The sequence below is a fragment of the Hippopotamus amphibius genome, chromosome 4 (genome assembly GCF_030028045.1).
Source record: "Hippopotamus amphibius kiboko isolate mHipAmp2 chromosome 4, mHipAmp2.hap2, whole genome shotgun sequence".
Taxonomy (NCBI): Eukaryota; Metazoa; Chordata; class Mammalia; order Artiodactyla; family Hippopotamidae; genus Hippopotamus; species Hippopotamus amphibius.
In genome coordinates, this window is record NC_080189.1 from 184,818,007 (window position 1) to 184,835,345 (window position 17,339).

General features: G+C 45.3%; 1 protein-coding gene across 15 annotated transcripts in view; it reads left to right on the plus strand.

Moving 5' to 3' along the window:
• Positions 1 to 16,396: 16,396 nt before the first annotated feature.
• The window catches only part of WDR20 (WD repeat domain 20), a 65,583-nt gene continuing 64,640 nt past the window's right edge, over positions 16,397 to 17,339 (plus strand). For 12 of the 15 annotated variants that reach the window (XR_009053142.1, XM_057731159.1, XM_057731144.1 and 9 more), the window contains exon 1: positions 16,418 to 16,666. Coding sequence is in view for 11 of the 15 variants with exons in the window: in XM_057731159.1 (XP_057587142.1) it covers positions 16,418 to 16,666 (249 nt within the window). In the remaining 4 variants the exon portion in view is untranslated. Of the gene's footprint in view, positions 16,667 to 17,339 lie in introns of all 15 variants that reach the window. The other 3 variants (XM_057731147.1, XM_057731149.1, XM_057731152.1) reach the window with 3 other exon arrangements.

Here is a 17,339-nt window from a genome sequence, read left to right on the forward strand (position 1 = left end):
CCCTGTGTGCCTCTCCCTGAGGTAGCTACCACCTTGTCTTTTGTGTTACCGTTTTGTATTAGTTGGGGGATGGAGAGGATAAAGTGCTGAAATAAAGATATTCAGTACTGCATTAAGAAATAAAGAAGTTTTTCCTGTGCCAGTCCGGTGTGAACAGTTCAGGTTGGTGGGGCAGCTCTTGCTCTGCGTGGTCATTCCAGGAACCTGATTCCTTACATCTTTGTTTGCCATCACGAGGGCATTTCACCGTTTGTGTGGTTGAAGCTGTGCCACTGGTGTGTCTAGGTGCCAGCTGGCATGAATGGGAAAAAAACGATGGGTGAGGCACCCAAAAGTCTTAGACCCAGACCCAGAAGCAGCACATCACTTCTACTAGGCTCCATAAGCAAGACCGTAGTCACATGCTCAACACCCCAGAAACGCAGTCCCCCTGGACGACCGTGTGCCCAATCACAGCTCTGTTACTGCGGGAGACAGGAGGATGGGCTTTGGCAGACAGAACCATTTGTGGTTTTACCACCTTGGTGTGCACCTTGAAACAACATCTTTCAGTACATAAAACAAAATAAAGCAAAAACTAAATGGCAAGAACATACTTAAGCTGTGTAAGGAAAGGGCAACACCATGATTCGATGAAAGGTTTCCAGGAAAATATAAACTAAAGAGAGGTTCTAGGTCATAACCTGGCTTCAGCTTCCCTAACTGTTTACAGGAGCCCCTTCTGGGTAAGATCAGGGGGCAATTTCGCAGAAAAGAGTTCGTAGAGTAGGCCTGCTGCTTTCCTTAGAACAGTCTGCTTGCAAGATTGGCCCTTGGCTGCCATGTGGGAACTTGGATTTCAGGAGGGCTTCCACCAGTCCCAAAGTGATAAGGGTGGTTCCTTGTGTGTAAACTATTTGTGCAAACAATACGGCTTGTGTCAAACACCAGCTTTCCTTCTGGGGCTTGGAAGTTTGGTGTGTGCTAGGTGGAGGGTGCCTCCAATCAAAAACCTGGGTACTAATTCTCTGATGAGCTGCTCTGGTTGACACGTGTCACGTGTGGTGTCACCATTCAACACTGGAGGAATTAAGGGGTCCGGTGTGACGCCACTCGGAGAGAACTCTCTTGGCTCACGCCCAGTGTCCTCTAGACTACGCCCATCCCTTTTTTCTTTTGCTGACTCTGTGTCCTTTTTCTGTAATAAATCACAGCCTCGAGTACGACTCTACGTGGAGTCCTATGAGTCCTCCTAGCAAATCCCCAAACCTGGGCGTGGTCTTGGGGAACCTTACATAGTAGGCTTATGGAAGTATGCTGGGAAACCTGACAGTCACTATGGTTGGAGCATTTGACTGGACTATAGGGTGGGTCAGGTTCAGGATGTCTCTTAGGAATGATGTCAAAATGAGTGGGATGTGCTGTATTTTCTCCTTCTTAGTTCATCTTGGCCGACCTCCAGCTCTCAGGAGTATGTCAGAAAAGAGTATTTCTATGGAGTGAAATGAATGCTCTCAGTTAATTCAGGTGGCAGGGCATGGGAGGCAGGGCAGGAACTTCATCAGTGCATGGTCCAGGCAGCTTAGCACAGATAAGAATCTGGGTCAGGATAACCAGAGCACTTTGTTCTCAGACAAAATGGTACTACAGTGGCAGTGGGCATCTTGGAGGCTGCTCCCATCTGAACCGGTTGCTCTTTACATCTGATGCAGAGCTATTAACCTGGGATCTCTTTTTCACCATCTTCCTGGGGGGGGGGGTTCCCATGTCTCTCCCCCAGCGTTAGGTCTCCTATTTCCTGTACTGTTGGCCTTTCTACGGTTACTCTCTTCTTTTCGTGCACATATCCTCTTATTGCTTCCTGAGAAAGGGCACAGGGAGGGTAAACTACATATCCAAAAATATCTTTATTCTGCTCTCATATTTCATTGATGTTTTGCATGCATTTAGTTACAAGATGGAAGAATTTTTTTTTTTAAGATTTATTGTTTTATTTATTTTTGGCTGCTTTGGGTCTTCATTGCTGCGCACGGGCTTTCTCTAGTTGTGGCGAGTGGGGGCTACTCTTCATCGTGGTGTGCAGGCTTCTCATTGCAGTGGCTTCTCTTGTTGCGAAGCATGGGCTCTAGGCGTGCAGGCTTCAGTAGTTGCAGCATACAGGCTCAGTAGTTGTGGCACATGGGCTCAGTAGTTGTAGCTCACAGACTCTAGAGCGCAGGCTCAATAGTTGCAGCTTACGGGCTTAGCTGCTCTGCGGCATGTGGGATCTTCCCAGACCTGGGCTCGAACCCATGTCCCCTGCATTAGCAAGCAGATTCTTAACCACTGCGCCACCAGGGAAGTCCCTTCCATAAGATTTTTAAAGGAGTCTGTCACCCCCTAAAAATTTAAGAATTACTTATGCAGACCAAAAAGATAATAAGCATTACATTATTAAATTTGATTATGGAAGTCATCTACATTTAATGATGTTTGACTACCACGTTCACAAAGAGCTTTTATATACATTTTATCTTTTAAGCCTTTTCACATACATAAGAGGTATGTATGAAATCTTCAGTTTCAGGCACAAGAAAACAGAATCAGAGAAGTTACTCTCAAGTGAAAAAGGAAGTAATGAAGTCAGTTCTCAAACCTGGGCCTTTAAAAAACCCTACATGCATATGTATGTTTTAGCTTTTCAGATATGAAATCACATTATACATACTCACCTGCAACGTTTTGTTTTCCACATAATATATTTTGGACATCTTTCCATGTCAGTACATGTGGGTTTATATATATATTTTTTAACAGCTGCAATGTATGGCATTTCCATAATTTATCTAATTTCTTACTGATGGCTACTTAGGTAATTTCCAATTTTTCACTAGAAAGAACAAGACTTCAGTGAAAATCTTAATATAAACTTTGTACATTTGTGCGGCTAAATTCCTTGAATTGGAATTGAGTCAAATCACCTAACTACAACAGATATTTTGACAATTATCAAATTGTCCTCCAAATAATAGCAATCTACACTCCTATCAACAGGGACTAAAAGTGTCTAATTCTTAATACTTTTGCCAACACAAAAAATCTGTGACAACACTATTACCAAGTTTTTATTGATAATTTATATTTTCCGATGCGACAGTAAAAAATTTTTGTTTTAATTTGCATTTCTCTCATTATTAGAAAAGTTGAGCATCTTCCAGCTGGGAAGTTCTTTCCAGGCATAACAGGAAACGCAGAAGTCATAAACAAAAAGCCTGACAAATGCTACTTTTGTGAGTTGCTCACTTATGTCCTTCACCTATTTTTTAAACTGGGTTATTTTTCCTTTCTCATCGATTTAAAGAAGCGTTTTTATTTTTAGGGATATTATCCCCCTGCCATGTGTGTTACAAATATTTTCTCCAAGTTTATCTTTTTATAATGGTGTTTTGTGCCATGCAAAACACAGAATAAAAATAGACTAAGGCTTTTGGGGCTATGTTTAGAAAAGCCTTCCCTATTTCAAGATTACCAATATATTTATTGAAGTAGTTTCTTTTTGAACTCATGGTTTTTATATTTAACTCTTTGATCCATCTGGAGTTTATTTTGGATTGAGGAAGGAATTAGGAATCCATATTTATTTTATTATAAATGGCTAGTTGGTTGTTCCAGTACCTTTTATTAAATTACCCCTGCCATCTTTATTATATGTCTATTTTTATTGGGGTCTAATTCTGTGCTCTATTGTATCCCATTGATACTTTAATTAAAGAGGTTTCATAACATGTACTAACATTTGGGATGCAAGTCCTTTCCCAACATTACTCTTCTTTTCCAGAATTTTCCATAGTGATTCTTAAATATTTATTCTTCTAAATGAAATTTTGAATAATTCTGACAAGTTCTGAAGAAAATTCTGTTGATTTAGATTGTATTCAATACATACACTGATTCAGAAAGAACTGGTATTTTTACATTGTTGAGTCTTCTTACCCAAGAACAAGGTGTTTTCATTGAATCATTTTTAGTTTCTTCACAGAGTTTTATAGTACTCTTCAGGTTGTTCTGAAAACTTTCTAAATATATTGAGACATTGCGCAGCTCAACCCAAGGAAGCACCATTCACACTGCAGTCAATGATTAAAGGTCCCTGCTTCCCTGTGTCATGAGTTCATTTCTGTACCTTTCTTATTGTGTGATATTTTCTTTTGCTATATTTAAATTAGATACTATTTTGACATGAGAAAGTTACTGATGTTTGAATATTCATTTTATAACCTGCCATGCTTACTGTTTCTTCACTTTTTCTGTTGATCCTCTTAGGTTTTCCAACATGTAATCCTGATAACTGGTGATAATTTCACTTTGAACTTTTATGTGCTGTACTGGCTAACACGTCCAACCCAACAGTAAGTATTAGGGTCATGAGGAGGACTCATGTCACATTTTTGACCTTAAGTCAGATGCTTTTTTGGGGGTACATATTCAATCCATTAAACGGTTGCTGAGCACCAGTTACATATAAAGCATCATTCTATATGAGAAAGACACGGTAAAAAGAAAAATAAATTGTTCAGTGCCCTAGTTCATAATCTTTCCCCAATAAAGAGACCTAGAGCCACAGTAAATACCCAGTTGATAATTCTTATGCTGTTAAAACCTCTCCAACAAATTCAATATTCTATCCTACTAAATGGAAAGATTATTCTCCAAGGACAGGACAGGGTTTTATTGCTGTTTTTTGGGGAGAGGGAAGTGACCCGAGTTGGGGCTAAGGCAGTGAGTGAACGATGGGCAGGCTGGATAGAATTTACCTAAAAGCCAAACATAGAAAGTGAACGAGGGGCTGAACTCCGCTTGAGACAGAAGCAGAGCAACCTGAAAGCACAGGGATGTGGCCCTGAAGCAGAGTACTAACCTCAGGGGAAAGGTATGAGAAGAGAAAGCACGAACGAGCATATTTTCAAGCACGTATGAGCATATTTTCAAGCACGTGAACTGCAATCATGTGTAGCTAACGACCTGGTGAGATGAGACAGCAATGTAATAAATGCCATAATAAAGTTAAGTATTAACATAAAGTGCTAAAAGTTAGAGGATGTTTCTCAAAGGAGGTGAGTCATTCATTTGGCAAATCTATACTGGGTACCTATGGGACGTCGGGCCGCAATCTAGACACAAAATGCTGAACAAAGAAGACAGGATCCCTGTTCTCAAAGAGCTTACAGTCTATTGGGAAGGTGGGTGTTACATAAGTAAACACAAAGTATGTGTGGGTATATCATGTACATATTATTAGAGTTGTGATAAGTCCTCTAGAGGAAACACCAATGTTCAGAAAAGAACAGGAAGTGTCCGGGAAGCCTCTCCGAGAAAGCAGCCGCTAAGCTGAAGTGTGAGGGTGAGCAGGCCGAGTGAAGGGCACGCCAGGCAGCGGCGGTTTTCCCGTGAAGGTTCGCAGGACGAGGCAGCTTCCTCTCCCCTCTGATGAACAGGAGGAAGGGAATCCAGCTCGTGCAAAAGTACGGAAGCACAGGTGTGGCAGGTATGAGGAGCAACAAGCACCACAGCTCAGCAAGAGAGCATGTATAAGTGGAAACACCAGAAAGAGAAAGAAAAAAAGAAAAGGCAAAAATATGAGGAAGTTGGAAAAGGAGAATGCTAGAAATTCATTGAGCACATGCTGAACATTTACTGCATGCTTCATGCTATGCGAGGGGATTCCTCTCATTTTTTTTAAAAAAATTTATTTATTTATTTAGGTTGCACCAGGTCTTAGTTGTGGAATGTAGCCCCAACCAGCGATTGAACCCAGGCCCCCTGCATTGGGAACGTGGAGTCTTACCCACTGGATCACCAGGGAAGTCTCGGGGATTCTTCTCATTCTAAGGGTAAAAAGAACGGTTTGTCCTCTCCGTATACTTAGAGTCCAACTGGGTGGATAACAGGAATATCATTCCCTTTTTTTTTAATTTTAAATTTTAATTTTTATTTATTTTCTTATTTTTTACTGGGTGCCATGCAGGATCTTAGTTCCCCGACTAGGAATCAAACCCAGGCCCTCAGGCAGTGAAAGTGCAGAATCCTAACCACTGGACCACCAGGGAAGTTCCCACACCGGATTTTTAGATTAATGAATACATCTTACTTCCTGTCACAGGCCCCCAACCACTACTGTACAGAAGTCTATGGTTAGAAATCACTCAACAGCCCAATAATGTTGACGGGGCTCTCCAGAGGGTAACTGCGAAGTTCGCCGAATCATGTATAAGCAGCATGTTAATTTTTTCTTCACGTACAGCATGTCAACTCTTTTTTTCAATCTCCTTTTCTTTCTTTCCTGTTTAAGGTTCTCAGATATAAAAAGTTAGAAACTGTTATTGAAGCTATTAAGCTCGAATGCCCTTGCTCTAATCTCTAAAGAGATAAAACCCACAATGTTTATTGGGCTGCGTGGACAGGCTGTCATTGAACCTGTAACTGGAGAAGCTTCACAATGAAAAACAAAGCTAGCTCAAGTTCTAGCCACAAAAAGTGACATCCTAATTTAGTTGCAGTTCTAAGAATACTCGAAGTGATAATAATTCAGCGGGTTCTGAGTGACAGAATGTCACAGCCTTGTGATAACTGATTCTCTCATTCTCTTCCTATATTTTTCCTTCATTACTATGGTTTGGAGCCCACATTTCTGTCTCATTCCTAGCGTCTAAGGCAATTAAAACAGCACGCATGGAGTTGTATTTATATGAGGCGGGAGAGACAGCTGTGAGTCTTCTAAGGTTGGGAGGGGAGAGACTGGGCCACAGATAGAGGTGTTTTGTTTTTAAGTGGAGAAAAAGAGCACTTCTGCTCAGCACGTTTGCAGTGCATGGGAGGAGGCAATGCAGCAGCAGTGTGGGAGTTTGCCTGGGAGCCGGAGGAAATCAGGACAGCTGAAGCATGCTTTCCTGAGCACGCAAGAGGGACTCACTACAGGAGCACGGTGGAGAAATTCGTTTTGAAGAGAAGAGATACCTCTTCCTTAGATTCTGGAAGAGTAAGAACGGGTCCAGAGAGAGACAGAGAAAAATGCAGCTGCAACTTGGAAACTGAGCGAGGTTCACGCCTCATGGCAGAGATTCCCAAACGTTCTCAGAGTCTTTAGCGTGTCAGTAATTTCTTCACATCACCCCTAGACCAGAAGAACACCTAGCGGCCCTGTTTAGTAGGTAAGTCCAAACAACCCAATGTTTGTTCCTAACAATTTAGTAGCTGTTTGAAAAACAAACTGGGCCCTGTGTAGTTTGCTCGTCTTGATTTAATAGCACATGTGACTCACCCATTTAAAGTGTATAACATTCAGTGGGTTTTAGTATATTCAGAATTGTGCAACCATCGCAATCAACATTAGGACATTTCTGTCATCTTAAAAAGAGACTCCGTACCCATCAGCAGTCGCTCCTCCTGCCCCCCTACCCTTCCGGCTCTAGGCAACTGCTAACCTATTTTCTGTCTCTGTAGATTTGCCTGTTCCTGACACGTGATATAAATGGGATCACATGATATGTGGCCTTTTGTGTCAGCCTTCTTTCACTCTGCATGTTTTCAAGGTGCATCCGTGTCGTAGCATGCATCGGTACTTTGTTCCTTTTTGTGGCTGAATAATACCTGACTGTGTGGACAGACCACGTCTTGTTTATCCATTTCTCAGCCAACAGACATCTGGACTGCTTCTACTTTTTGGCTATTATGACTAATGCTGCTGTGAACACTTGTGTACAAGTTTTTGTGTGGACATGTTTTCACTTCTCTTGGGTGTAATACACCTAAGAGTGGAATTGCTGGGTCATCGGTAACTGTTTAAGCTTTTGAGGAATACCAGACTAATTTCCAAAGTGGCTGCACTGTTTTACATTCCCACCAGCAGGATATGAGGCTTTGAATTTCTCCACATACTCATCACTTGGTATTTTCTGTCTTTCTGATTACAGCCATCCTAGTGTATGTGAAGTGGGATCTCACTGTGGTTTTGATTTGCGTTTCTCTGACGACAGTGATGTTGAGTATCTTCTCACGCGCTTACTGGCCATTTGTATACCTTCTCGGAGAAATGTCTATTCAAGTCCTTTGCCCATTTAAAAACTAGGTTGTTTTTTGAGTTGTAGGAGTTGTCTACACATTCTACATACAAGAATCTTATCAGATACATGATTTGCAAATATTTTCTCCCATTCTGTGGGTTGTTTTTTCTAGTTATGAGTTTTAAAAAACCTTTCAATTAAAAAAAATGTTTCCTAGAGAACAGACTTGTGGTTGCCAAGGAGGTGGGGGTGGAGGAGGGATGGAGTGGGAGGTTGGGGTTAGCAGATGTAAACTATTATATATAGAATGGATAAACAACAAAGTCCTATGATATAGCACAGGGAACTACACTCAATATCCTCTGATAAACCATAATGGAAAAGAATATGAAAAATAATATATGTATGTATAATTGATTCACTTTGCTACACAGCAGAAGTTAACATGACATTGTAAATCAACTATACTTCAAAATAAATAAATTAAAAATACATGTTTGCTTCATTTGAATTGCTATTCTTCCTCTTTTAGTAATGTATAGCTTAAATCTTAAAATTTTTTTTTAGGCCACAACGCAAGGCATGCGGGATCTTAGTTTCCCGACCAGGGCTCAAACTTGTGCCCCCTGCAGTAGAAGTGTGGAGTCCTAACCACTGGATCACCAGGGAATTCCCAGTAATGTATAGTTTAAAAATGAGTATATTTTCTTACTTTACCCCAAGATGTTTCTCTTTTGAGACCTGAATTCAGATTTTGTTTCTGTTAATACCCAACTCTAGGGTAGTAACTTGGACAAGTTACCTCATTACTCTTTTCTCACGTGCAGACAGGAGACAAGGGTACCTCTTTCACCAGGTTGTACATGAAGACCAGGGGCTGTATGAGCACTTGGCATAATACCCATATAGTAGGTGCTCCCCAAATGAGCTGTATTGAAAAAACCTAAAGGAGCTCCTTAAAAAAGCACTTTTATTTCAAGACGTGAAATATTAAGTATTACATCCACTTAAAACTATGGTTACTTAAAGGATAAGATGCTTTAGTGACTTCCTAGGTGGCTCAGTGGTTAAGAATCCACCTGCCAATGCAGGGGACATGGGTTCAATCCCTGTTCCAGGAAGATCCCACATGCTGCAGAGCAACTAAGCCCGTGAGCCACAACTACTGAGCCTGCGCTCTAGAGCCCATGAGCCACAACTATTGAGCCTGTGTGCCACAACTACTGGAGCCCATGCACCTAGAGCCCGTGCTCCGCAACAAGAGAAGCCACCTCAATGAGGAGCCTGCACACCACAATGAAGAGTAGGCCCCCACTCCCCACAACTAGAGAAAGCCCGTGTACAGCAACAAAGACCCAATGCAGCCAATAAATAAATAAATAATAAATTTATTTTAAAAAAAATAAGATGCTTTATACAAGATCAATTTGTACATATCATAATTTAGCAATCCTGATGGTGTGTTAGTTTAAGCATTCTCCATTTTTTTTTTTTTAACATCTGTCATGTTTTATTCTAATGTGTGTTAGGAAGTTGTAACCAACGTGAAACGTACGATTTTGTGACTGTGCGCCCTTGGGATGAGGCTGCAGTGGGGCAGGAACCTCAGGCTTCTGCTCAGGCCAGCCTGTCTCTCAGCTCAGATGCCTGCAGGGCCCAAGATGTGGGTCCCTGGTGTGGGTGCTGGGACATGGCTCTGAGGAACATCACTGCAGGCCTTTATGCAGTTCATGGGAAGATGGCTTCCAGTGGGTCAGGAACGGTGATAATCAGGAGGGAGGCTGGGCACGCTGGCCTGAGTTGTCTTCTGCAGTCTTGGGAAAGATCGCTGCTCCTGAAGTCTGACAGACCTGGGAGCTGCCCTGGCTCTGCCGTGATGGGCGGTGTGATCTGGGGCAAGGTAGCCCACCCGTGCAGCCGCTCCTCTGGAGGGTGACAGGAGTGCCGCCTCCCGGGACTGAGGTGAGGATTAAATGAGAAGATAGCCTCGAACATACCGCCCCACTAGCTTGGAACTGGCGTGTGTCTGGAGATAGAGTCTGACATGCCTGGAGGGAAGCCTGCCACTGCCTGCCAGACATCACCTCTCCTTCTGAAGCCCTGGGACCCGCTATCTCACCTTATCTTGACATTTATTATTTTCTGTTTGGTTCAGACAAACAGATGTTTCCCATGATGACCAGCATTAGAGTCCACAGGCAGGGGAAATCCATTTCATAAAATTTCATAAAATGTGTGTACGGTTTACCACATGCAAATTTTAAAATGTAGACAGTGGGCCAATCGGAATGATCTTTGGCATACTCTGGTGCCACATACTAGCTGTGTGGCTGAGCGCAAGTCTCTGTGCATCTCTGGGCTCAGTTTTTCCATCTGTGGAGCAGGAACAGCTGTCTCTGCCTCCCAGGCTGTTGTGAAGTTGGAAGGCTGGAGGACACATGCGATATCTGCCTCCACTCTCAGCAAACACCGAGGAGATCTGCAGGAAACCTTACCAGGCTCTGTTCTTGTTCAGCCGCTCTGAACTGATCCTGCATCTCATCTGGTCTTCATTTTAGCCACAGGGTTGCCTTCTTGCCGACGACTGCTCTGAAAGGCACTTCACATGATGTCGACAGTGGTTGTAAGTGATGCTCGGGCCAGGCGGGGGCCTTGGGCTTTCTGGAGACACAGTGTGCTGACTCAGTTCTCTACTGGCACCGGGCCTGGTGCGGGGAGGTGCGTGGGGATGGAGTGGTCCTCTGTGAGGAGGTCACGCCCAGTCCCGTCAGCCCCGGCCCTGCTTTGGAGACAGGAGTCTCTGGCCGTCATAGTCCTGGCTCTGCTGTCAATGCCTCACTGATTTCTAGTAATGGATAAATGAGGTCCTGTAATTAGGATGATGTCCAGTAAGTGCTGAAGAATCACAGATGTTTGGTTCATATTATCATTACTGCTGTGTCCAGCACAGAAAAGGGCTGAACATTGTGTTGAGTCCAGTAGCCAGAGGCAAAGGCGTCATGGGCAGCTCTGTCAGACTGCAGACCTGATCATGAAGGTGACACTGAGCTCTGACCAATGAGAGTGTTGCTTCATACTGGGGCAGACCATAAAGAAGACCCTTTTGAGGCTGTGTCAGAAGCTATAATCTTTTGAGACTTGCAGCCCCAGGGTGAACACTGGAATTAACAGAAGTGAGGACACTGGCTCCCAGAGGTGAAGGCTGTGAGGGGCCTGTGGAGAGCAGAGCGTGACAGACGCTGCCCAGGAGACGGCCCGTTGTGTGAGGTGTAGTTCCCAGTCCATGAAAAATGTCTTCAAGGAGGTTCAGAAGCTTCTACTTGCCCTTTACATTAGATGATTCCAAAAGGGCCATGTCCCTGGTGGCCAGCACTTCATTTTCGTACTCTGGGTTTGCTTTCTCACGTCTGGCGCCAGGTCATGGTCAGGTTCACTGCGTGCATTTTTAAAAAATTTACTTTTATTTTTTCGGTGGTACCCCAGGGCTTGTAGCATCTTAGTTCCCTGAGCAGGGCCTGAACCTGAGCCCTGGCATTGAAAGCACTGGCGGGTGCTAACCATTGGACGACCAGTGAATTCCCCCATTCTGCAAATCTGAAGCAGAAAGTTGGAGTACTGTCTTAAAGACATTATGTGGGGACTTCTCCGGTGGCGCAGTGGTTAAGACTCCACCTGGCAAATAGAGACACAGATGTAGAGAACAAACATATGGACACCAAGTGGGGAAAGCGGGGAGGGTTGGGTGAAAATGAATTGGGAGATTGGGATACCAAATTGTACACTCTAAATATATGCAGTTTATTGTATGTTAACTATACCTCAATAAAAGTTCTTAAAAAAAAAAATCCACCTGTCAATGCAGGGGACACGGGTTCGAGCGCTGGTCCAGGAAGATCCCACACTGTGGAGCAACTAAGACTGCGAGCCACAACTACTGAAGCCCGCTCGCCTAGAGCCTGTGCTCCGCAACAAGAGAAGCCACTGCAGTGAGAAGCCCACACTGCACCAGCCCACTGCGCACCACAACGAAGAGTAGCCCCCACTCACCGCAACTGGAGAAAGCCCACACGCAGCAACAAAGACCCAAAACAGCCAAAAAGTAAAAATAAATAAAGACACTATGTGATGTTTTCCAAATGTTTTCAAGTCTCACAATGCTGTTATAAAGAAGTACCAAGTCATGATGTAATAACAGAATAAGCTCATCTAACAATATAAGTCTGAGAGATTGGTTTCTGTACATAGTGAGTCAGTAAAAAATTCGAACATGGTTCCCAAAGACACCTGTCTATGACCATTTCTCTTTATAAGGTCATTGTAGGCAAACAATATTTCTCTTCAAGGTTAAAAAAAAATGCTTTGCAGCATCTTAATGGATTAATCTCTGAATCGGAAAAACAGTAAAGTTGGTCTAAAGTGAATACTCCATAAGTTGCAAAAAAAAAGTATGCTCTTTTCATCAACGAATATTCCTCCCCTTCTCCCCACCTCCTAGATTGTCCCAACTGTTCCCACCCACTCCCTTGGTGACAGGATCCAGGCTTTAAAGACCACCTATCACTAAGGACTCCCAAGTACATGCCAGCAGGCCAGCCTTCTCTTCAGACCTCATCATTCAGCTCCTTCAGGACACTTCCTGTAAATGCCTAATAGACATCCCACAACCAATATGCTCAAAACTGAACTCCTGGTCCTCTTTTCAAAACCTGCTCTTCTCCAGCCTTTTCATCTCAGTTCATGGCACTTCCATCCTCCAGCCGCTTATGCCTCCATTTCTCCCACAAGTCACATCTGACCTGCTGTCCCACTGGCTTTGGCTCTACCTTCAGAATACTACTACCATCCTCCAGCCCTTTTTCTTTGGGGGGTGGGGGGAGGAGGTGGTGGTGCACTATATGTCTTGTGGGATTTTAGTTCCCTGACCAGGGATCAAACCTGGCAGTGAAGCACGGAGTCCTAACCACTGGACTGCCAGGGAATTCCTTCCTTAGCCTTTCTTAACCTGAACTGCTACCACTCCCCATCCAAGCCTCCATCATCTATGGCTTGGATGACCACCGCGAGCCTACAAAGCAGCCCCCCCACCCACTCTTGTCTCCCTTAGTCTACTCTCAAACCAGCAAACACATGGATTCTTAAATCCTGCAATGGCTTCCCCACTCACTCTGCTCCAGCCACACTGACTGCCTTGCTATTCCTTGAAGATGCTATGCACATTCCTGGCTTGGGGGCTCTGCGAGGGCTTTTTCCTCTGCTTGGTCAGCTCTTTCCCCAGATCTTCCCATGGCCCACTCTGTCACCTCTTTCAAGTGTTTGCTGAAATGTCACTTCTCAAAGGAGACTTACCATCACCACCACTTTTTAAACTGAGAGCTACTCAACACACTCCCAATAACCCTCATCTCGCGCCGTTCTTTTTCCTGTTAGCAGTCACAGTGTGATTCACGTATTCATGTCTATTGTGTATCTTCTGTCTTCTCCTCATAAGAGTGTAAACTCCGTGAGTGAGGGATTTTTGTTTTCTGATATATGCCAAAGGCTACAACAGAGTGGCATGTGTGGGCACTCAAATACATATTTGAGGAGACAAAGAATTTTAACAAGGTCCCTCATATCTTGGAGTGTGCATACAATCTTGTGGAAAGGCAGCAGTGCATACTAACAGATAAACACCAACACAAGACAATTAGCATGTGCTGATAAATACCAAAGCAATACTTCAGGACAGTACGTGGGACAAATGCAAGCTCAGAGAAATGCCACAGAAGTTTAGAGAGGTAATTCTTAAATTTGGGGGAAGGTGGTCACACCTCTTTGAAAACCTGATGAAAGTTATAGACGCCGATGATATAATGAACGTGTACACAAAATTTTGAATACAATTACAAGAGATTCAAACATGCCCTGATGCCAGCTATGAATCCTGAATGGAGAATCCTTCGTTTTAAGGATGGTTTTATCACCCAGGGCTTGGGAAAGGCTTGGTGAAGATGGAACTCAAACTAGTTCTTAAAGAACAGGCTGTGAGGAAGAAACAAGAGGAAGGTCTTTTCAAGCAACAGAAAGAGCTAAGGGTGATGGCAGAACAGTCTGACTGGAATGCAGGGTTCTTGCAAAATGTGAGGACAAGCTGAGAACTGCTTGGTGTATGACTTAAATAATGTGGATATTAAAGTCACTGAGTGGGCAAAAGAATGTAATGTCTAAAGCTTTGTTTCAAGAAAATTAATTTGGTAGCTGTTTATAGGAGGAAAGTTGAGAGGAAAAAAGTGAAATTAAGGAACTATTTATGAAGCTATCATGATTCAATTTTGAAGATGTGGAAAGGGAACTGAGGTTTAGGGGCTAATGAATTTGAGGCACAAATCCATGCAGAAATATCTGGTTTGAAACTGAACATCAGAAATAAACTTAGGTCAGGCCCAGTTATATAAATTTGGTGTTATTTACTGAATCCTTGAGTGTGTGTGTGTGTGTGGGGGGGGGGGGGAGTGACAAGAGAAAAAGTATTAAGAATAGAGATTATTCAAAGGCTTTGGATGGGACAAGTGAACAGCCTATTATTACTGCAATCACAATAAAATGTTGAATTTATGTAGAATAAAACCTTAATAGAAGCCTAAGGTATACAGGTACTATGGGTAATTGAAAGTTGTAGTTATTTGAGAGCCAATACAATTTTTATGTTTTAATTTTTGCCTGCCAAGTTTTTTTTTTTTTCCTCTAAAAAGTATTATTATGCTTTTTTCCACCTTGGTGACCAGGGCACACAGCTGACTTATTTTTAGATGATTCAGGATGTCACTACCCCTGGAAGAGAGTATACACATTTTCAACGTAAAATAACATGGTTATAGGAAATTGGGGTAAATCCATGGGACCACAGAATATATCCTGGCATTTTAAAAGACTTCTGATAACTATCTGAATTTTAGCGGAAGGCAGATAACATCAAAACAATTGTAACACAAAATTTTAGGTATTTTAGGTGTCTATCCTTTAAGTAGGATTTTACTCTAGTGCTTTTTTAAGGATACAGTATGTTAGTGTCAAATGCATTATTACATCATTGGCACAGTTTCAACTACCATCTACTTGCTTTGTAATACATCACATGTTTATGATTTAGACTCCTCTTTAGAACCTACCTCCCTCTACTTCTTTTGTGACCCTCCAGCTATGATTTGTACTCAAAGGAACAGATGATTCTTGTAACAAATGTTGGCTCCCCTCCCCCGAAATTCTATCCCAATGTTTCTGTCACTTTAGAAACCTTATTCTAGTGCAACCTGCCAAGAAACCCAGCTATAAAATGGTGATTGTTTAATCTGCAACACGTGTGCCTGCCTTACAACCTAGACCTAGCACAGTACAGCCACACAGCTATGCCTAGGTAAACAATTTTCACTTGAGCCTTAAAAAAAAGAAAAAGAATCAACAGCCTCCAACTTTACTAAGAACTTTTAATAAACTGTTGAGCAAGAGACGTGAATCTTGCTTAGATTCAGTCTCGGGTTCCCAAAGCCACTTTCCGACTCGACCCTCCCCCTTTCTCTAAACACCCCGTGGAGACAACCTTCCCACACAGAAGGGCCCACACAACCTGCTTTCACTACGGATAGATGCTCAGATATCTGACTGGCAAACACAGATGCTGTGTATCCATACACTCCTCTTCCCACCACCCCACCTTAAATTAAAAAAAAAAAAAAAAAAAAAGGTGAAGCGAAAAATTGAGGGCCTTCAGTACCTTCTCGGAAACCGACTCGGGGAGGTGCGCGGGGGCCTCCTGACCCGGGCATGCAGACGTCGTGCGGGGTGGCCGCGGGGAGGTCCCCGAACAGAGACACCCGTCCCCGCCCGGCCTCGGGGCTCCCCCGCGCCCTCCCGTGGCGAGGACACTGGGCTTCCGCCAGCGGCTCACGGCACCCCCGCGCTGACCCCGCCTCCGCGGCGGCCGAGGCGGCTCTCTCCTCCGCTCCTCGGGGTCCCCGGCCCTATCAGGTCAGGGCCCGAGGCCGCCGACGAGGCCGCCCCGAGCTCCCTTCAGCGCCGCCGACCGCAGCCCCACCGCAGCTTCCCCTTGCCGGCTCGGCCCCGCCGGGGCTGTGGAGGCAGCGGCACGGCTGGCGCGACCCCTGACCCCGGACCGCCACCCCGTCGCCGCAACGGGGGCGGAGCCTGCGGACGCCCCGCCGCGTGGAGCGCGCCAGGTGAGCACGCCTGCGCAGTCGGGCCGTAAACAAGCCCGCCCCTTCTCCTCGCCGGCCTCCGCGGCGCCGGCTCGAGGGTGGGAGGGGCCAGGAGGAAGGGGCGGGGGGAGAGCGAGCGCCCGGGAAGGCGCCTGCGCGGTGGGCGTGATCCGGGCACTTAGGGCAGGATGAACGCTGCTTTCCAAGATGGCGACGGAGGGAGGAGGGAAGGAGATGAACGAGATTAAGACCCAATTCACCACCCGGGAAGGTCTGTACAAGCTGCTGCCGCACTCGGAGTACAGCCGGCCCAACCGGGTGCCCTTCAACTCGCAGGGGTCCAACCCTGTCCGCGTCTCCTTCGTAAACCTCAACGACCAGTCTGGCAACGGCGACCGCCTCTGCTTCAATGTGGGCCGGGAGCTCTACTTCTATATCTACAAGGGGGTCCGCAAGGTACCGACCCGGGCGTCACCGGGGCTGGCCAACGGCGTGGGCAGAGGCCGGGAGCAGGGCGGTGACAGCGGGGGCCAGGGTGACCGATGGGCTGGCCGGCGCTCTTACTTTTGAGTGGGCCGGTAACTCCACCGGAGTGCTCCTGAGGAGGGGGATGCGGGAGTGAGGAGGGTGGCGGCGGTGGCGTTTCGAAGGGGTGGGGGCGGCGGAGGGGGACCGCGGGGCGCGGGGCTCCGGCCGAGAGGCCCCAGCAGGGGCCGGCTGCCGCCCCTCCGGCGGGTCCGTCAGGCTCTGACACGGTCTGGGAGCGGGCCTGCGAGTCCCCGGAAGAGGTGGGGTGGCCGTCTGGTCTGTTTAGACCGCCTCGCCTCCCGGGAGGCTTGCGAGTCTCGCTCTGGGTTAGAGACCGGGGCGGCTTGGGAAGATCTGTAAGGCGGAACCGCGGCTGGGAAGCGGAGGACTGGAGACTAGGTCAGAAAGGACCTGTTCGGCACGAAGGGCTACTCCACCTGCTGCCGCACTGACACTTCCTAGGAGCCTCTCCTTCTGGTGTTAACACTTTGTTTCCAAAAACATCTGAGGGAGGACGGCTGTCACTGTCCCCGCGGAGGGAAGCTTCTCCTGAGAGATTGTTAAAGAGGGTCATCCTGTCCCTTATAGTGTGGGAAGGGCT